Raw genomic sequence first — 18207 nt, forward strand, 5'->3', positions numbered from 1 at the left:
AGATCAATGTGTCTGTACATGCAGAGCAATTTACATTCTTGTTTAGATCTTTTTCTGTTGTGTAGTGTGAAGCTGCTTTCTTTGAGAAGTAAACAGGTCTACTTTATAATTGCAGGGAGCAGCCTCAGAAGATGGGCGTCTAAAAAGGGGTGATCAGATCATTGCTGTCAATGGGCAGAGTCTAGAAGGGGTAACCCATGAAGAAGCCGTGGCCATCCTCAAGCGGACAAAAGGCACTGTCACTTTGATGGTTCTCTCCTGAATTGGCTGTCAGAACTGAACCAGCTCAGCCCCTTGCTTACCTCCCACTATAAGGATGGAAGTGGTTTGTGGATAATTGATCTTGTGGATGACTTTTCTTGTGTTGTATTCATGGGGTATTCAAAACTGTAGGGAAAAATAACATTTGTTTGTTTTTCTAGTGTGATTTTATTGCTGACATCTAACATCATTTTTCCTTTCCCTTTGTATTGTGTGAAACCAAACTCAAAAAGAAGGAATATTTTTGTAGGTAAATCCAGTTTTTCTTTTGGAGTTATTTAAAATTTGGTAGTCACATGACAAAAATCATGTACCAATCTTATTATTAGAGAAAGAAAAATAATTTTAAAGCTAACCAAGAAAAGTGACTTCAGGAAATTCACTGTTAGGGTGAATGGGAAAATTTACAGTAAAAAAGAAAATCTTAGGAGAGTTTTATAAAAATGACTTAATTTGGCAATCTGTCTCCTTTCCCTATCCCAAACTAAGAAGAAAGAAAAAAAAAAGCATTGAAAATCTTAAAAAATACTCTCAGTATTTAAAAATTTCGAATATTATAAAATACTTCATCTCTTCACCTCTAATATAAATATACATTTTCCCTGCTTAAATTGTGTTCCGTGATTGAGCAAATAGCAAATATATGGAGCAGTGTTTCTAAGTCTTATAAAGAAATCATTTTTAAAGCACATCTCGATGTTCATTTTCATTTTTTGACTTGTTATAAAATATTTTCATGTTGCTATAAGTAAAGAATTGATGTTACTCCACATTGACTGGTTCTTCTAGAGAGCAACCAGACTAATCATGGAAGAATGTGGAAGGGTCCCAGAATCTTTTAGTGCTGGTTTCACAACTGATGGAATACTGAAAATGTGTTCCTCCACTGTGCAATTGTTTTTCAGTTAGTATTACTCTGAATGACAGAGAAAAAAGCAATGTGTTAGTAATTATTTTGGTTGTATGCCCTTAGTAAATTGATAGAAAATTTAAAGGGATTACTATAACTTCATTTCATTGCCTTATATTAACATCTTATAATACAATAGTTTGAGACTAAGGGAAACAGATGGAGCTGTTTATTGAGACAACTGGCAAGGAATTATGTGTTCATTCCCATTTTAGAGCATGAAACTCCTACATTAAAGTATATAAAATCACTTTAAATATTATATTTGTAACAAGTAGTATACAGATATTTTATTACAGCATTTTTGTGTAAACGCATAATTAAAGTGAATAAATAAGTTTCAGTGGTGCACAAATAAAAAAACAGGAATTTTTGTTTGTTCTCTGTTCTGAGGGAAAGTTTTATTATTTAAGACTTACTATTTAAAATTGATTTTTATCATGTCTAACTGCATGTATCATATCCATGGATACAATTAGAAGAAATTTGGACAACATCATTATGAAAAACTCAGTATTTTTCACCTATGGTATTTTCGAGCACTAAAGATTCATAGACTCCTCATGGAGCTGAGGAAGATGACATCATAGGAAGAGAAGTACCCTGTGTTTTTTTCTAGAGTGCTATTAATGCAATAATATTGCAATGTCATTCTTAGATTAATAAACAGCTACAGTGTATTCAGAGAGAAGAATTATAATGAAAATTATTTTAATAAATATGAGAAGTCTCATTTACACACTGAACAAGGAATTGGGAAACTTTTGTTCTACTAGTTTTGCCCCAAATTAGCCAGTAAGACTATATATTCCCTCAGATTTATTTCATCTGTAAAATGATAGGTTGTTTCATCAGAAACAAGAAAATATTTCTTTATAAGAATATAAAGTCCATACAGAAATGAATAGACAAAAGTTCATAATGTAACAGTTTTGGAGATATGCTTCTCAACTAATTATTTAAATTGAGGTGCTTGATGTAAAAAAATTCATTTTACTATTTCAATGATTTTCTTAGCCACCACTTAAGGGCCCTCCCTCCCTCATGAAGGTATGCCAGGATTCTTTTATGGTAGGCCACGGGAAGCTAAACTGACCTCTTTTATAAGTTTGAACTAGCAAAAACATTTATTAGAGGATACTGCATACTAATACTTTGTGGGGCAAAGTAAGCCAATTGAATTGAAGTTAAGTAAATACATGAGAAAACCTCCAAAAAGAACCCAGTGGACATCTGTCCTACTTTTAATAGTGTTCTCCCAAAATTCATGTTCACCTGGAATCCCAGAATGTGACCTTTGGTTATAGAGCCTTTGCAGAAGTAATTATTTAAGGTTATCCTGGATTAGGATGTGTCCTGTCCTATGACTGGTGGCCTTATAAGTCTGTATGAAGACACAGAGACAAAGACAATGAGTAATCATTAGAGTCATTGAGAAGTAAGATTTTCAGCATACCAGAAAGTAAATTCACAGAATATAAGTTAATAAAACAATTTAGAGTCCTGAATTGAAAAACAAAAAAATAACCAAAAACAAACAAAACAAACAAACAAACAACAACAACAACAACAAAAAATCAATGAAGGCAAAGAAACACACCTGGGGCAACAAAATGCTGGAGAAATAGGAATTTTCCCCAAGGATTTTAAAGGGAGCCTGACCTGTTGACACCTGAATTTTAGACTTCTGGCCTCCAAAACTATGAGATAATAAACTTCTGTTGTTTTAAGCCACCATTTTGTTGTAATTTATTTGGGAAGCGCTGGGAAATTAATATTTTTTTGTATCCTGATATACTTTCATTGTGCTGGAATAGTAAGAGAGATTATAAATTGCTATTAACACATGAAAAGAGAAAAAAAAGGGAAAGAGAGCGGAAGGGAGTTAAAGTTTAAAAGCAAAAGAATACAGATTCATTAGCATTGTAGAGAAATAACGGAGGCTTATGTTTCCTATACTGTTTTTTTCTGGAAATATACGAGTTTGTGGTAAAGAAATAAAGTATCTGAGCAAAGAGTTTACAGACTTTTAATGTTATGCCATGTATAAACCAAGACAATGAATCATCCATAGCATACTATGATTGATTAATTCAAACAGGAGAATACTACACATTTCTGGTGTTGTTCCTGAACACTCCAGGGGATAAATAATGGCAGTGACAAAGTGTTTCATTTCAGCACTGACTGATTCATAGAAGTGGGAATAGCAAGGAGGCCTAGCAAATCACAGAATCCATATGTCAGAACAACAGTGAAACTGGAATTGGAGACATAAAGTCATGAAGGACAAGAAGATCAGAAAATAGACACGAAGAAGCAAAGGGGGTTGTTTCCTACTCTGGGATAGATATACTAAGCTGCCTTAGATTTGGTCAGCTTACTTGTCTGAATGCCAGGCAGTGTTGCTCTTCAGATCTCCATCAGCCTGAGAAGTTCAAAGGATGCCTTCAGGGAGGCAAGAGGAAACAGGATTTCTTTTTTTTTAGTTGTGGCGGGGACCCTCGGAACAATCATCACCATCTTTCAGCAGTCTTAGTGTGTTGTTTCATGTCTGTGACATATTCTGGAATGCATTTGATTCATGCAAAGATTCATTCCTCAACTTCTTCTAGGAATGAATGTTTAATTTTGCCTTTTTCTAAAGGGAGCTCGTTGTAAGGCAGGATCGACCCCTATTACCTTGAGGAAAAAATAATTGGTATTGAGAAAACTTCTGAATTTAAAGAGTGTGAAAACTAAGAAAAGTGAATGTTCTTAAAGTGATTTTAGTATACTTTACATTGCAATTTCTTTTCCCTCAAAATACAAGTTTTCTGTAGTGTTCATTTCAATGTAAACTAAAAGAAAAAATTTCTATTTGATTTTTGTAAGCATTTTAACTGTCAGTTAAGTGCTGAAAGTTTAGTAGTAGACCCTAACAAGGAACTCTGTCAAGAAGGAGAAAGATTTATGGCAATGATCTCAGAATCACTGTAGATATATCTTGAAGTTTTCGCAAGTACCATCACAAGACTGTTGAGGCACCTGCTAGGAGTGGGTCCCTACTTTTCTTCTTAACACTAGACACTAAGATGATTTTGTCACTTGTGAACACTTTGTGAACCCTGCCCCACCCTCCTTTTCCTCATATGCATATGTTCATAAACAAACATACTTATCCTTGGACATTTTCTTCATTTTTTTAAAGATTGTGGGTTTTCACCTGAATTTACTTTTAAATACTTGGCATTAAAAAATTCCATTCCCCAAACATCCTTAACATCAAGTTACTTTACTGCCTCTTCAATAAAACTTAGATTTATATTGATGTGGAAAATTAAATCAATTATGTAAAGTTTTAATACCATGCAAAAGACTAAGCTATCAAGAAATGGTTGTAGTAGTTGTGTGAGTAATATAAATGTAATACTTTCTTTAAATAGTCTTCAGTTTTCATTTGTCAGTTTTATCTTTTTCATTTGAAGTTGGATGGAAATTAGCTTATACTAAACTTTCCAAAATTTCATTTGTTTTGCATACAACCTTCATCTTGTTTCTCATATCCTTATATAACTATACTATTTCTTACTAAATATTTTTCTTTAGACTATTTCTTTTAAATGGGCAATAAAGAGAAGTTGTCTCTCACTACTTTGTATGGAAAACCAATATAATTTGCCATAAATGCAAAATAGCTACAAGCAAAAGCTCATAAACTTTCCCAAGATACTCTTGTTTACCAGGGATCAGAATTTCACAACTGAGGCCTTCTCTCTTTGTTAGAAAGGGAGAGTTTCAGATGGTAGCATGGTGTTGACATCTCATTGGAAACTCTTCCTTGGACTTAATAGAACTGAAAGGGTTTTTCCTCATGTAATCCTACATTAATTAGTACCTTGCAGGACTACCGAAAATGATGATCTTTTTGATGTACTCCCTCTATTATACCAAAGTCATGGAGATTTTGTTTATATGGTTTCTTTTTTAAAATATGAAAGCCACCAAATTCCTATCCTTAAGAGTATGCTTATAGAGATTACTTACTATTTTGTTTATAAGACTTTCACTAAAATCAGAATTGGGTTGTCATGTCCAGTGTTTTAGTCTTGGCAATCTCAAGTTTGAAATAAAGGACAAATGACAAAATTAATGGAGTAAAATTAATGTTGTGGTAATATTAAATAAAGCTAATGCCTTTTGCACCTGGAGGGCTATACAGATGGCAGGCATACCTAATTATGCACCCTGCTGCCTTTAAGTGTACTGATAAAATCTCTCAACTGAGTTTAAAATATGTTAATGCACCAGCTCCTAAAAGATTTAGTAAGGCAACTCAGTACGCACAAAAACATCCTTACATTTTTATTTTTTAAAAGGAAAAAACTGCAATTTTATAAGTTAAATGAAATAATTTAATATTTGCCTATTTAAAAAAAATCATTATTACAGTTGTGGTTTTTGCCCTTTCTGTGAACATTTTCAGTCTGTTAGTCCCATTAGAAAAGGGTTATTCTCAAACCAGTCAGGAAGTACTTAATGTAACTTTACATTTTTACTCACTGCACATCAGATAAAAAGAATAGAATCCTAAATAAGTTGATTTGATTTCTCTAGATACAAATTGAACTGGTAAATTATTGTTCATTGAGTTCTTTTTTTGAAATTCTTTTTTCTTGGTTCTTTTTAGTTCCACATGACAGTAGAATTCATTTTGATAAAATTACACTAGCATGGAATATATCTTACTTTAATTAGGACCCCACTCTTTCTTTTGTTTTATTTTGTTTTTAAAATAGTGTTTATTTTTTAAAAGGACCCCATTCTTCTGGATGTACATGATGGTGGGATTCACTTAGGTGTTTTCATAAATGTATATAGGAAAATTATGTTCATCCCACTATCTTTCCTATTCCTATTACTCTTCTCCCTTCATTACCCTTTGTCTAATCTCATCCAATTCTTTAAGAAGTAACCCTAATCTAGAAAATTCTGATTCAGGCCTCGGGATGCAGGCCTATAATCCCAGCAATTTGGAAGGCTGAGGCAGGCAGATCCAAATTTTGAGATCAGCCTATGCAACTTAGGAAGAACCTCAGCAACTTTGCAAGACGCTGTCTCAAGAATACAAAGGACTTGGAATGTATCTCAGTGGTAGAGCACCCCTGGGTTCAATTAACAGTACCTCCCAAAAAAGACCAAAAAAATTGCTATGATTAAATGTATAGATGATATGTTTTGCTAGAAGGATTTCCAGCAAGAATATGGAGCTTTTTAAAATTTATTGTGAGTTCTCTGCATTTAAGGGATGTGAATCTCCATGAACTTCCTTTTGCTGCAGCTGGATATCTCTGCAGTTAAGAGCACAACCAGCCACTTCTACTTTTGGCTTCAGATGATTTTTTAAATCCTTTTTAAAAATAATATTTGTTATAGACTCACCTATCATTTTTTAGATTTATATTTGTTACTTACATTTTAAAAATAAAGGATGAATATTGTGGTTTGGATCTTGAATGGCCCCCAAGACCATGTGTTAAAGGTCATCAGTCTGTGTGCTTTTGGGAAGTGGTAGAATGCTAGGAATTGGGTCCTAAGGAAGGGAAGGGCCCATTGTTGGGGATGTGCCATTTAAGGACCCATCTTCTCCTCTCTTTCTCTTTAAGGTGAGCTGTTTCCTCTGCTGTGCACTTTTCCATGATGTTCTACCTCTCCACAAGCCCAAAGGCTAGGGGGCCAATCAGCTGTGAACTGAAGCCCCTTAAATCATGAGCCAAAATAAATCTTTCCACCTTATAAGTTGCTTGTCTTAGCAATCATTTGCCATAAATATAAAATAACTGAGCAAGACTTTACAAAAGAAAAACTCATAAATTTTACCAAGATACTATTTTCTACTAAGGGTCATAACTGAGACCTGCTCAGTCAGAATCAGGATGCTAACATAGTAGTAAACTCTTTGATTCCATTTCAAATGTATTTTCCATTAAAACAGGAGATCTGTGTCAGGTGTTTATAAAAAAGGATGTTGGTTCATTTTTAAGAACAAGTGGCTTATTTTTGGACTAATGAGCATATATTTTCTTCACCTTTTATTGTTCAATCTTAGAATTAATAAATAAATTATACATTTAAAACTTAACATTTGTAATAGTTACTGCCATTGGATAACATACTAATCAACCCATTCATCAACACTTATTTATAGGTATCTATTATTATTCATTAGGTAATTTTTTTCTAGAGCTTTTTTTCCCTTGTACATTACAGGTATTTAGGTAATGAAGTTATCAATGTCTCATCCTATACTTTGCTTTTCTTGTGTCACTTAATGTAAGTCATATCTGATAAATATCTTCTACTAAAGGAACTATAGATTGGGACTCTGCTTGGGACTCTAGATCTCAAAGCTGTGCTTCAGTTGTGCCATGGGCTGGTTCCTGGCTAGAAGACAGCTGAGATCTCTGAGCTTCAATCTCCTTTGTCATTAAAATAGGGTTGATAACCTCTTCCTCACAGGACTGTTGGCATCAAATGAGAAGAAGTGTCTGCACGTGAGGATGCTGATAAAAGATAGAAATAATGTTACTATTACAAAAATCAATGCAAATTAAGAACTGTGGTACATCTTGTGAAATCATAGGAATCATCTGAAATGAAGTGTTCTATAACCACCATTTTATATCCCAACTTCCAAAGGAAACTGGTGAAGTACCTTTCTACTCTTTCATTCTAGAGATTTCTTCATATTTGCTGCTAGAAGAAGAAGCTAAGACAAAAACAGTTCTAGAAGAGCTGAGAACTGCAGAGTCCCCTTGGTTCCTGACATGAATGTCCTACTCCTTAGTATATTAAATGAGTTATTTTAGATTGCAGTTACCTAGATCTAGTGAGAGCTTTTGTTATTAATTGAAGCCCTAGTGCTTGCATAGAAAGCCAAATATTTAGTTTTAAAAGTAAATGGGAAATTGCACAATATCCATCAGTCATGTTATCCCTCCTCCACAGTTGTCTTTATATTAAATTAAGTAGATTCCATTTTCACCCCCTTTTAGGTACAACCTCTCTTCAGAAGGAGAGAAATAGAGGACATCAGCTTGATAGACCAGACTTCTAGAAGTTGGTGAGATCAGACTCTGTCCAAGGTCTCTTTTCTTCTGTATTAGATATTATTTCTTAAATGGCTGGTTGGTTTTGTTTGTTTTTAGTGGTGAGATAGATACTAAGTAAATTGGGAAACATGTAAAGTAGTTAAGTTTTCAAAACTTTCAATTTAAGGGAATCAAGAAAAGAAACCTCCTTCTAAAGAGGACTTCTGGCCAGTGAACACCTTTGACCATAACATACGCTTGAACATTCATACTGTATAAAATTGAAGTTAGGGTTGGGAGAACCGAGCTTCTGTTTGGGACACCGCAGCACACTTTTCTTGGGGTATACTGCATAGGTGATGCCCTCTTCATTAACAAGTACAAAAGTAGTATACATTAGCCTGACTTCCAGGTTTGCACATTAAGTGGGGTAAGTTTGTCTTGATCCTCACTTGGCAGCAAAATGTTTTATGGCTTTTTATAAAAGAAATCATACATTTCAAATATTAGGAGACAGTGAAGGGCTAAGAATCACCTTTAGGCATGAAAGAATTGAGATCCCAAAGAATATATGTGTATAGCCATCTGTGGGGAAGATACAGATAAATATATGCATATGTGGAAGTTGCACTGGAAAGTACCAAAGCATAAAAATCTTTAGTATGTTTTCCTTTACAAGCCATGGACCATATTTTTTGAGTGTGAGGTATACTTACCATGATTTTGCTGTGTACAGAGCTTATTGAGTTTCAACTTCCAAGTGGGGAGAAAAAGGAAAAAGTTACTAAATGACTATTCTGAATACTGGAGAGATTAGAGACTTGAATTGTTGAAGAATTTGAATAGGATTGTGGAAAATGCCTCAAATTTGAAGGGGGGAAAATGGGATTAGATTCACAAATAGTGTATTTAATTTCTCTAAATATTTTTTTCAGGGGGATAATATCTTCCCCCAGTGTTTTAAAGTCAAAATATATAATGAAGAATGTGAAAGCATTTAAAGTACTGCATAAGCATGGGCCATTATTATGTATTAGTTCAAACATACACTTATGACTTTTGATGAAAAGCTGTCATACTGACAGGATATTGTGTACACATATATTCTGTCATGTTCCCATTACACAACTTTAGAAATGAAATAACACTGTCCAAATTATCCGTGTAGGATACAGGCAAAAAAACTCAGACTAAAGAGCACTATAGTAAACAACTCAGAAATAGTACTTTATTATAAGTAACATATATCCCACCATTTCCCAGAAGTATGAGATGAAATATAATATTTTTTTTTTGCATGAGTTAAAACTTTTCAGACCAAAGAGTCTCTGAAGTAAAAGAGTTTATTGAATCATTAAGGATTCTAACTAGAAAAGGGCCAGGTCCTGGAACAAATTTTGCAACTAGTAGCAGCAAGGCTAGCTAGTGTTGGAAATATGCCTGCTGGACCTAGGAGCCACGAGCAATATTATAACAAAAATTTAGGGAGGAAAAGCATGGTTTACATTGAAACTACATTGGCTATACATAAGAAGGATGGTGTTATGTGAAGTGGGGAAGTTTTGAAGTGGGACGACAGCCCATGAGAAGAGGTACTGATTGCTTCTGGATTGATTGAGATAATAATCCACAAAGATTTTTGTAAACAGGATGAGTTAGCACCTGGGAGTCAGCTGCCAGTGGTTGGTGTTTTGTTTTTATTTTTGTTTTGTGCAGGACTAGAGATTGAACCCAGGGCCTCGTGTATACTAAGCCATTATTCTACCACTAAACTCACATCTCCAGCCCTTTTCATGTTTGTTTTGGGACTGTCTTCCTAAGTTTCCTAGGTTTTACTTGCCTGAATTTTGAGTGAAGCTTTCAACATATATCCAACAATGTGAACATCTTGAGATGGACTGGCCCATACCCATTAACCGATTACCTTTCCTCATCACTGCTCTTCCCTATTGTCTGGTCTGGTGATTAAATTTAGGACATCTCAGAAATTTTCTTTTATCATGGTATATGTATATATTTTTAAATCACAATAGATCCACTAAAGAAAAAGCCCTCACTCACTCCTAGCATGACTTTTACATCAGTTTTATCACCCCTGTGTCTTGTCTTGGACTTAACCATTATATAATAGATGTTTGCACCATGTTACTTTGTCTACATTAGGGCTCTTACTGTACTCTAAATGATATTAACAAAAGGGTGTTGCTAAAAAATGGGACAACCCAAAAATGGGTTGAGGTAAGATTGAGAAGGAGGAAAGTAAGAAGAAAGAAGAGGAGGAGTTGGTTTAGAGGAAGTGGGAAGATCATTAACCTTGAGTCTATTCTTATAAGATTTCTACCATTGAGTATAAAAGTTAAACATGGACTTCTTTATTCAGTGGCTGGTCAATTTTACAATTCTAAGATTTAGATACAATTTCTAAGAGCTTAATAAATGTTTGCTAAACAATGAATGTGAACTAAGGATTATAAATAAATACATGATAAAATCACCTGGGGACAGACTTGGACAAAAAAAGGAAAAAGAAACCAAGAATGATGCAATTGGGGACTAATGCTGGTTTATATCTTCTGTTCTTTCAATTCTTTCCAAATTTTTTTAAACTTTTGAGTTTAGGAAAATTATACTTAGAGAATGGTAGTGAGTTATGGGTTTTTTCACACACTGAGGAAACTGAAAAAAATATAGAAGGTCTCCAACATGTGAAGGTCAGAAATCAACTGCTGCTCTTTTCTGCAAACGTTGCCGGTGACTGAGGCCCAGTGGATAGCTTCCACATGAATGCATGGTGTCTAAGTAAATGCAATGTGATTTAAACCTTTTTGAAATGTGAACTCTTCTTAACTAAAATAGAAAACATATGATGTGTCCCTTACTTAAACAAACCCACTTTCCAAACCAGGTGTAACATCTACTGGAAAAACAGTAAATTTTTCTGGAAATTAACATTTAGACATTATCTCCTTGACTTTTACCTTGGGTAATATTAATGATAATCAGAATCATTCAAACCAATGGTACCGTTTAATATCATGTCCTTTAGTCTATGAAACATCTGAGGTCCCTTGAGAAGCATGAGGACAGATGGCATGAGATGCAAAAGTGAAGTAAAGCCAAAATCTAGACATTCCAGATGACATTCGTTTTCTGGATTAAATTATTAAGTAAATTGACCCAATCGCATGAATATTTCTCTTATGTAGATTTGGCTTGAAATATTATAAAAATAAAGTTTAAACCAAAAACTGAACATGAGGCAATGAATTTTATTTTTGAATTGCTAACCAGAATGCTCTTTGGTCTGGGAATTGTTTTTTAACCTGTATCCAACACAAATATTTGGGAACAGTATAACGGTTTGGATCTTAAATATCCCTCAAATGTTTGTGTGTTGAAGGCTTGGTCCCCAGCTGATGTACTTGGGAGGTGGTAAAAACTTTAGGAGATGAGACCTAGTTGAAGAACTGTCACTATAAGATCACTTTTACTTTCTTTTTGGGCCCTCTCAAAGTCTCTCATATACATGCTGTTTATAAGGTAGATAAGAATGAAAGACTAGTTCTCATAAAGGTATAATCAATGGTTAAGTTAGAATTTATATTCACAGAAAGATAGTCTGGGAACCAAAAATAAAATTAAAAGTTTACATGTTTATTTAATTTATGAAATCATACCTGTTATGCCCTTAAACCTTTTTAAAAGTCTTTTTACTTCTGTCTGGTCCTAAACTTACCCATTCAAAGAAGGGGTTAAAATCTACATTTCCTTGTCCATTTATTCCCCAGTGCTTCCCTCACATTATGTGTGACCCCGTTTTCCTCCATCTTCAAATAGGTTACACCTTTTCCACCTGCAAATCAGGCCAGGCTGACCCCAGAACTCCATGCACTCCTTAGGTGTCATGGAGGGAAGCAAGAGTAGCCCTAAGAAATACAGTTCTCTCTAACTCTGACCACTTTTCACCATATAAATGAATGGTAGGCAATGAAGGAATGAAGGAAGTTATGTCTGCCTGGAAGATGTGTGAATACATAAGGTAAGTATGAAGTTGTTTTGAGTCAGCTTTTTCACTGCTTTGACTAAAAGACCTGACCAGAACAATTGTAGAGGAGAACAAGTTTATTTGGGGGCTCACAGTTTCATAGTTCTCAGTCCATAGGCAGCCATCTCCATTCCTCAGGGCTGCAAGTAAAGCAGAACAACATGGCAGAAGAGTATGGTGGAGGAAGTGGCTCACGTGAGAGAGACTCCACTCGCCAGATACAAAATATGAACATCAAAGGCATGCCCTTAGAGACCCACCTCCTGCCACACCCTACACTCCTTCAGTTACCAGCAAGTTAATCCCATCAGGGGGATTATGTCCCAATTGGGTTAAGACTCCCCTAACCCAGTCATTTCCCCTCTGAACCCTCTCACATTGTCTCACACAGTGAGCTTTTGGGGGACACCTAACATCCAAACCATAACAGGAGTAGATGCATGTGGCAGGATTATATCTTAAAATGAAAATACATGTCTTTTCTACTACCTGCTCCCTCTCAAAGGTTCCATTTTCTCCCCAGCCTACACTGAAACATACGTAACATTTTCAAAGTATAAAAAATGGGTGCTTAATGCAGAGTGCTTTTACTCCCTATGGTGTAGATACAGTTTGATGTCCTCTAAGGGTTCATGTGTTGGAAGCTTGGTCCCCAGTGTGGTGGTTAAAAGGAGGTGGAACTTTTAAGTAGAGCTTGGAGGAAAGTAATTAGATCGTAAGGGCTCTGCCTTTGGAAGGAATCTCATGAGACTGGTTAGTTCTGGCAAGAGGGCTCTTATAAAAGAGTCTTTGACTCTCCCTGGATCTCGGCTTCCTCTGTTCATTCATTGCTCCTGCCACCATGATGCCATCTGTTATGAGGCCTTCCCTAAAGCAGAGCTGAGCAGATACCATGCCCTCCAACCTCCAGGTCTGAAAGATAAATAAAACTCTTTTCTTTATAATGTACACAACTCAGGCATGGTAGTTGAGGATAGAAGTTAGAACATATTTTACCACTACTTTAGCTAATGGTTAGACTCTTTGGATCCAAACTAAGTTGCTAAGAGGAGAATTTTCCTTCTCCTAATCTTCAGAGATAGTTCAGCAGTTCCGTTCTCTCCAAGGCAATAGTAATGGTCACTGTCAGAGAACTTACCCTGTTTTCCAGGGTCTGTCGTGAGCAGAGACAAGAAGGGAGAGAGTTTATTCCTAGCCTGCAACTTACAGATCTTTGAGGTTCCACATCTCTATTACTTAGAGCATACATTGTCCTGATCCTTGTTCTTAATTGCCTCTTCTGATCTTCTTTGTTAGTTCCTCTCCCAGAGATGGTACTTCAGTTTGATGGAATTCAGGACACACCGCCCCGAAATCTAACCCCTTGGCATATTATATATTTTAAGCTGAAAGAATTTGAGAAACAGAAAGTCTAAGAAAGACTTCCAACCTTCCTCTGAAGCTGGTGATAAGACCTTCATGTAAGAAGTGCTCTTATCTCATTTCTAGAGGAAATAAACATTCCTATCTCAAGGAAAAGGGAGAATTCCAAGAGGAATCTGACAAACAGGCTATGTTTTTCCCAGTTTTCTACTCTTAAGCTTGTACTCCTTTTGTCCTATCACATTTCACCATAGCTCTAAGTATTCATCAAATCTAGTACAAAAATGCTCAGGTTTAACCATTTTTTCAGGTCTTCATTCCTTAGGAAGGCTCCTGGGCCACATAACAAATATTAAATAGGTGCTCTTGCTTTTCTCTTATTAATCTGTCTTTCGTTATAGGGGCCCTGACTGAGAACTTAGAAGGATAAAGGGAAAAAAATTTTTTTCTGCCCCCTACAGGTCCAAAGCCCCTACTCTCCCCTATTGCCTAGACACTGCAGGCTTTGCAAGTGTAGCCTGCCCCACGTTTATCATTGTTGGCATCTGCCCATGCTTTGAATGAAATGCACCTTTGTGCTATCTTCTTCCTTTTTGCTGTCTCTGTCCAGGCTGGGAGTGCAGCTTGCTGTGACACCTAGTTCATATCCCCTGACCACCTGCAGGCTGGTCCATCTTTCCTAAGTCCTCCTGACATTTCACTAGCCACACCTCTCTTCTGCTTTATGTGTTCTCATCCCAAAATATTTAACCCAGAAAATGGGTTTAAAGGTTTATAGTTACATGAAAAAATAAATATAAACAATGCTGTATTCTGATAAAATTAAGCAACATTGAAAAACCAGTATTTGGGGTGTATTGGATGCTAGTGTTGAGGAAAACTAGATTGATTAGAGAAAGATGAAGGGAACACTTGCAGAAATTTTGAAGACAAGTCTTGGGTATGTTCAAATGCCTTCAGAATGAACAGTAGTGGATCTTTGTGAATCCTAATTTTACTTCCACATGTGTGGCTTATATTTTCTTTGATCTACGTGTATCCCAGACAAAGCCCTTCTGGACCAGTTGTTCAATCTTGTCACTCCTTGCTCATATTTGTCTCAGGCTCCATATTGTGTAGAAAAATAAGCCCATATTTTGTTTAGTATTAGAGGCATCTACAACTTGACTTCAGATGTTTTAGTTTAATTTCTCCATTTTTTTTTCTGATAGGCTCTACCCTTTTCATTCTTTTTATCATTTTTCAAACATGGTTTGCATTTACTGAACTCCATGTTTTTATTTACATTTACATTTTTTTAGAATGATCCTTTCATCAATATGTCCCTGGTCCAGTCATCCTTCAAGGCCTACCTCAAATCCCCTATTCTTCACACACACACACACACACACACACACACACACACACACACACATACTTTCCCTGTAGAATTTGGACAGGAGTTGAAAGACAAGAAAGGTGTTCATTGTTTTTGAGGAATTAACAGTTTTGAGTGGTGAAGAAAAAACTCTGTGTAACATCCAACATATAGGAAGCATGAAACTGTAGGGGGAAATATTGGGTCAGCTTTTGGCATATTCGCTAAGTTACAACAAAATAAGTAAGTTGATATTGGAAGGTTAGGGTGTAGAGTACAAACCAGTCCTTTAATGGTCAAATGTGTTTCTAAGCTGGCTGTTCTTACATGGTACATTCTTGAGCAAGGGTGTATTTTTATATTCCAAGTATCTATCATCTCTCTAGCTTGATAAATTTGACCAAAATATTGGTCATATATATGGGCCAGGAATGCTATCATTCCAAACTAAATAAACTAAACATCAGGCTTGGATATTCTTGACTTGCATTAAGATTAAAAACTTCAAATCAAGAAAAAATGTAATCCAACCCCCTACTTTTGTAGATGAGACATTTTCAGAATTGCTAACAGTCTCTTATAAAACTGGGGTTAAAACACAGGTTTTCTGACAGTGAGTGTGATTCTTAATTTAACACAAGTATTTGAAAGTGATATTTTTTAAAGAATTCAATACTTAATTTGTGATAATACTATCTGATCATGCTAATTTAATTGAAGGAAATTAGCCAAGCATTGATCTTGTACATTTTAATCTAGAGTGAAGGAAATGAATGAATAATATTTAATGATTATTATTAATTTATTGAATTGTACCTGCAAAGAGTTTAGACATAAAGCCATTTGAGTTCACAATCATCAATAAATACAGATCTCCAGCAGGAAGCTATGTGAGAGTTCTTTTAGCTTAAACTCTTTCTTTGACAGAGGAGGAAGCTGCAAATGAGCAACTTGCTTAGCCATTATTAAAGTTCACAAATTCTTAATTCATATCTATGATTCAGAGCTAATTTAAAATTTACCTTTTCTGCTATAGGAATATCAGGTAAATTCCTATATCAAGTCATCATCATACAATCACCTACTAAATCTTGAAATATCTCTAAAGAAATAAGACCAAAAAATGCTATTTTGATTACTGTTGTGTTTACTATTGATAAAATAACATAAACTCAATTAAATGTCTATGTTCCTATAATAGAGATTGAGATATCAAGTTCCAAGACAGACTTTTGGTGATGATTTAATATTTTGTGCAACTTAAAAAGCATTTGAAGTATATGTGATTGCAAAGCAAATTCAATAAGTGAAAGTGCATTACAATGAATACATTTAGATTAGTGATGAACATAATGAACATGTTCTGGTGGGGGTTTTTTTAGAAAGAGGAAGTCCCACTTAGGGAAATTTTAGAAGTAAAAAATTAAGAATTAGCCTACAATTTTTAGAGGTATAGTAAATAAGTATAGCTGATGAAATAGCCTTATACCAAATTAAAATGTGCAGCCTACCCCACAGGACTATCAGCCATTCATTGAGCAGCCAGTGCTGGTTCCTGCACGTGTAGTGCAACAGTGACACCACTGGACCAGCTCTCTCCACCTTGTCCACCTTTCACGGTGTTAAAACAAAATGAAAATGAAAATGAAATGTGAACCATTGGGGGCAAGGTATAGGGGTTATGAAACTCTGCTTTGGAACTTTGAATTTGAAGGTGGGATCTTTCCAGCAATAACTTTACAATGGAACAACTGTTTTCCTGGAAGATATGAAGACATAAATAAGGCACCAGAGGCTAATTGTAATGGATAAAGTAAAATTTGGTTATTCCTGATAACTTCAGGTAATGTTTTCATTAGCTAAAGACCTTTCCATTCAATTGAATTTCTCCAAGGAGGAAAAAAAAAAAAAAAACCCAGAGAAGAAAAATCCACAAAACTGGTTAAATTTTCTGGAGTCCTACCGCTAGAGGGCAGTAGAGTCCCATGCTATGTCTCCAAAGCTTACCCTGCCGGACACCCCCAACCCTGACTACCCCAGCACATCCTTGTTATTCCCCATGAGTGACTAAATGGACTCTTCAGGACAGGGTTCTTTTTCATTTCTGAAGTACCAGAAAATTAACTTTTCTCAGAAGCTTGTACAAAAATAGAAAGTAAGATATGCCCTTTCCCAGATTTGAAGATGTGATTATATTCTCTTTCTCTCTCCTATGAAAATTAGCTCTCATTTTGAAGCGAATGCTTTAGGCAAAAAGCAGGTTATGGCCACAGACATACCTAGTTACTAAAAAAATTAACATCAATCACTAAATTAATTCTTGAGAGGAGCCCCCATTCATGAAAATCCAATTTAAGGTGGAATAATATTAAACGAAAAACCCAGGCTCTTTGTGTTCCAAACTAGACATTCTAAATAAGGAACATAAAATAATATTCACAAAATTATTGATAAAAGATTGGATTTTTCTTACTATTACATTTTGTGCATAAATTTTCCACTGCAGAATTTTTTTTAAAAAATGTTAACTTAGCTTGGCACACGTAGAATTAAATTTTTCTACAAATAGAGGTGCTAATTTTATTTGCTGAAAAAAGAATGCTATAGAGAATCATTTTGAAGAAATAAAAAACCTCATATTGGGTTTTCATTTTTTTGTTTTTTTGGGTTTTTTTTTTTTTTTAGAAAACTGAGTTAGACGTGGCTAGATCTTAACCTTTATTTGTGAATAAATAACTATCCCAAAGAACAGTACTGGGCATGAGTAATACCCAACTTATTCAAACAAAATTATTATCTAGAGAACTTACTAAATTCCAGAAACTGTACTAGGTACACTTATCCCTGCCTGATAGGAACCAAAGGCGTATAAATTAATAAATGTTACTACTAGCAATAAGATAAATTAATTTTAACATTCTTAGTATGTTTGACTAATGTTTGTTAAACTCTCTACCCTCCTCACATAAACACTGCATAGCATACATCCCCAACACCACCACCAACTACAGTGAACTGAATTATTTTGAAGTGGAATTTTTTCCACATTTTTCATTGGTGCATTATAATTGCACATAAATAATGGGATTTGTTGTTATATATTTGTACATGCACACAGTATAACAATAGAATCTGGTCAATATCACTTCCCAGCACTTCCCCCTCCCTCCCCACTTCACCACCTTTCACCCCTATGGTCTTT

At 35.1% G+C, this 18207-nt stretch overlaps 1 protein-coding gene across 11 annotated transcripts in view; it reads left to right on the top strand.

Moving 5' to 3' along the window:
- Mpdz (multiple PDZ domain crumbs cell polarity complex component) overlaps positions 1 to 838 on the top strand; it is a 167735-nt gene extending 166897 nt beyond the window's left edge. For all 11 annotated transcript variants that reach the window (XM_047523911.1, XM_047523905.1, XM_047523904.1 and 8 more), the window contains one exon: positions 116 to 838. In XM_047523911.1, coding sequence (XP_047379867.1) covers positions 116 to 143 — 28 coding nt within the window. In that variant the 3' untranslated portion in view covers positions 144 to 838. The remainder of the gene's footprint in view (positions 1 to 115) is intronic.
- The last annotated feature ends 17369 nt before the right edge of the window (positions 839 to 18207 follow it).

This window comes from Sciurus carolinensis, chromosome 14, assembly GCF_902686445.1.
Source record: "Sciurus carolinensis chromosome 14, mSciCar1.2, whole genome shotgun sequence".
NCBI lineage: Eukaryota > Metazoa > Chordata > Mammalia > Rodentia > Sciuridae > Sciurus > Sciurus carolinensis.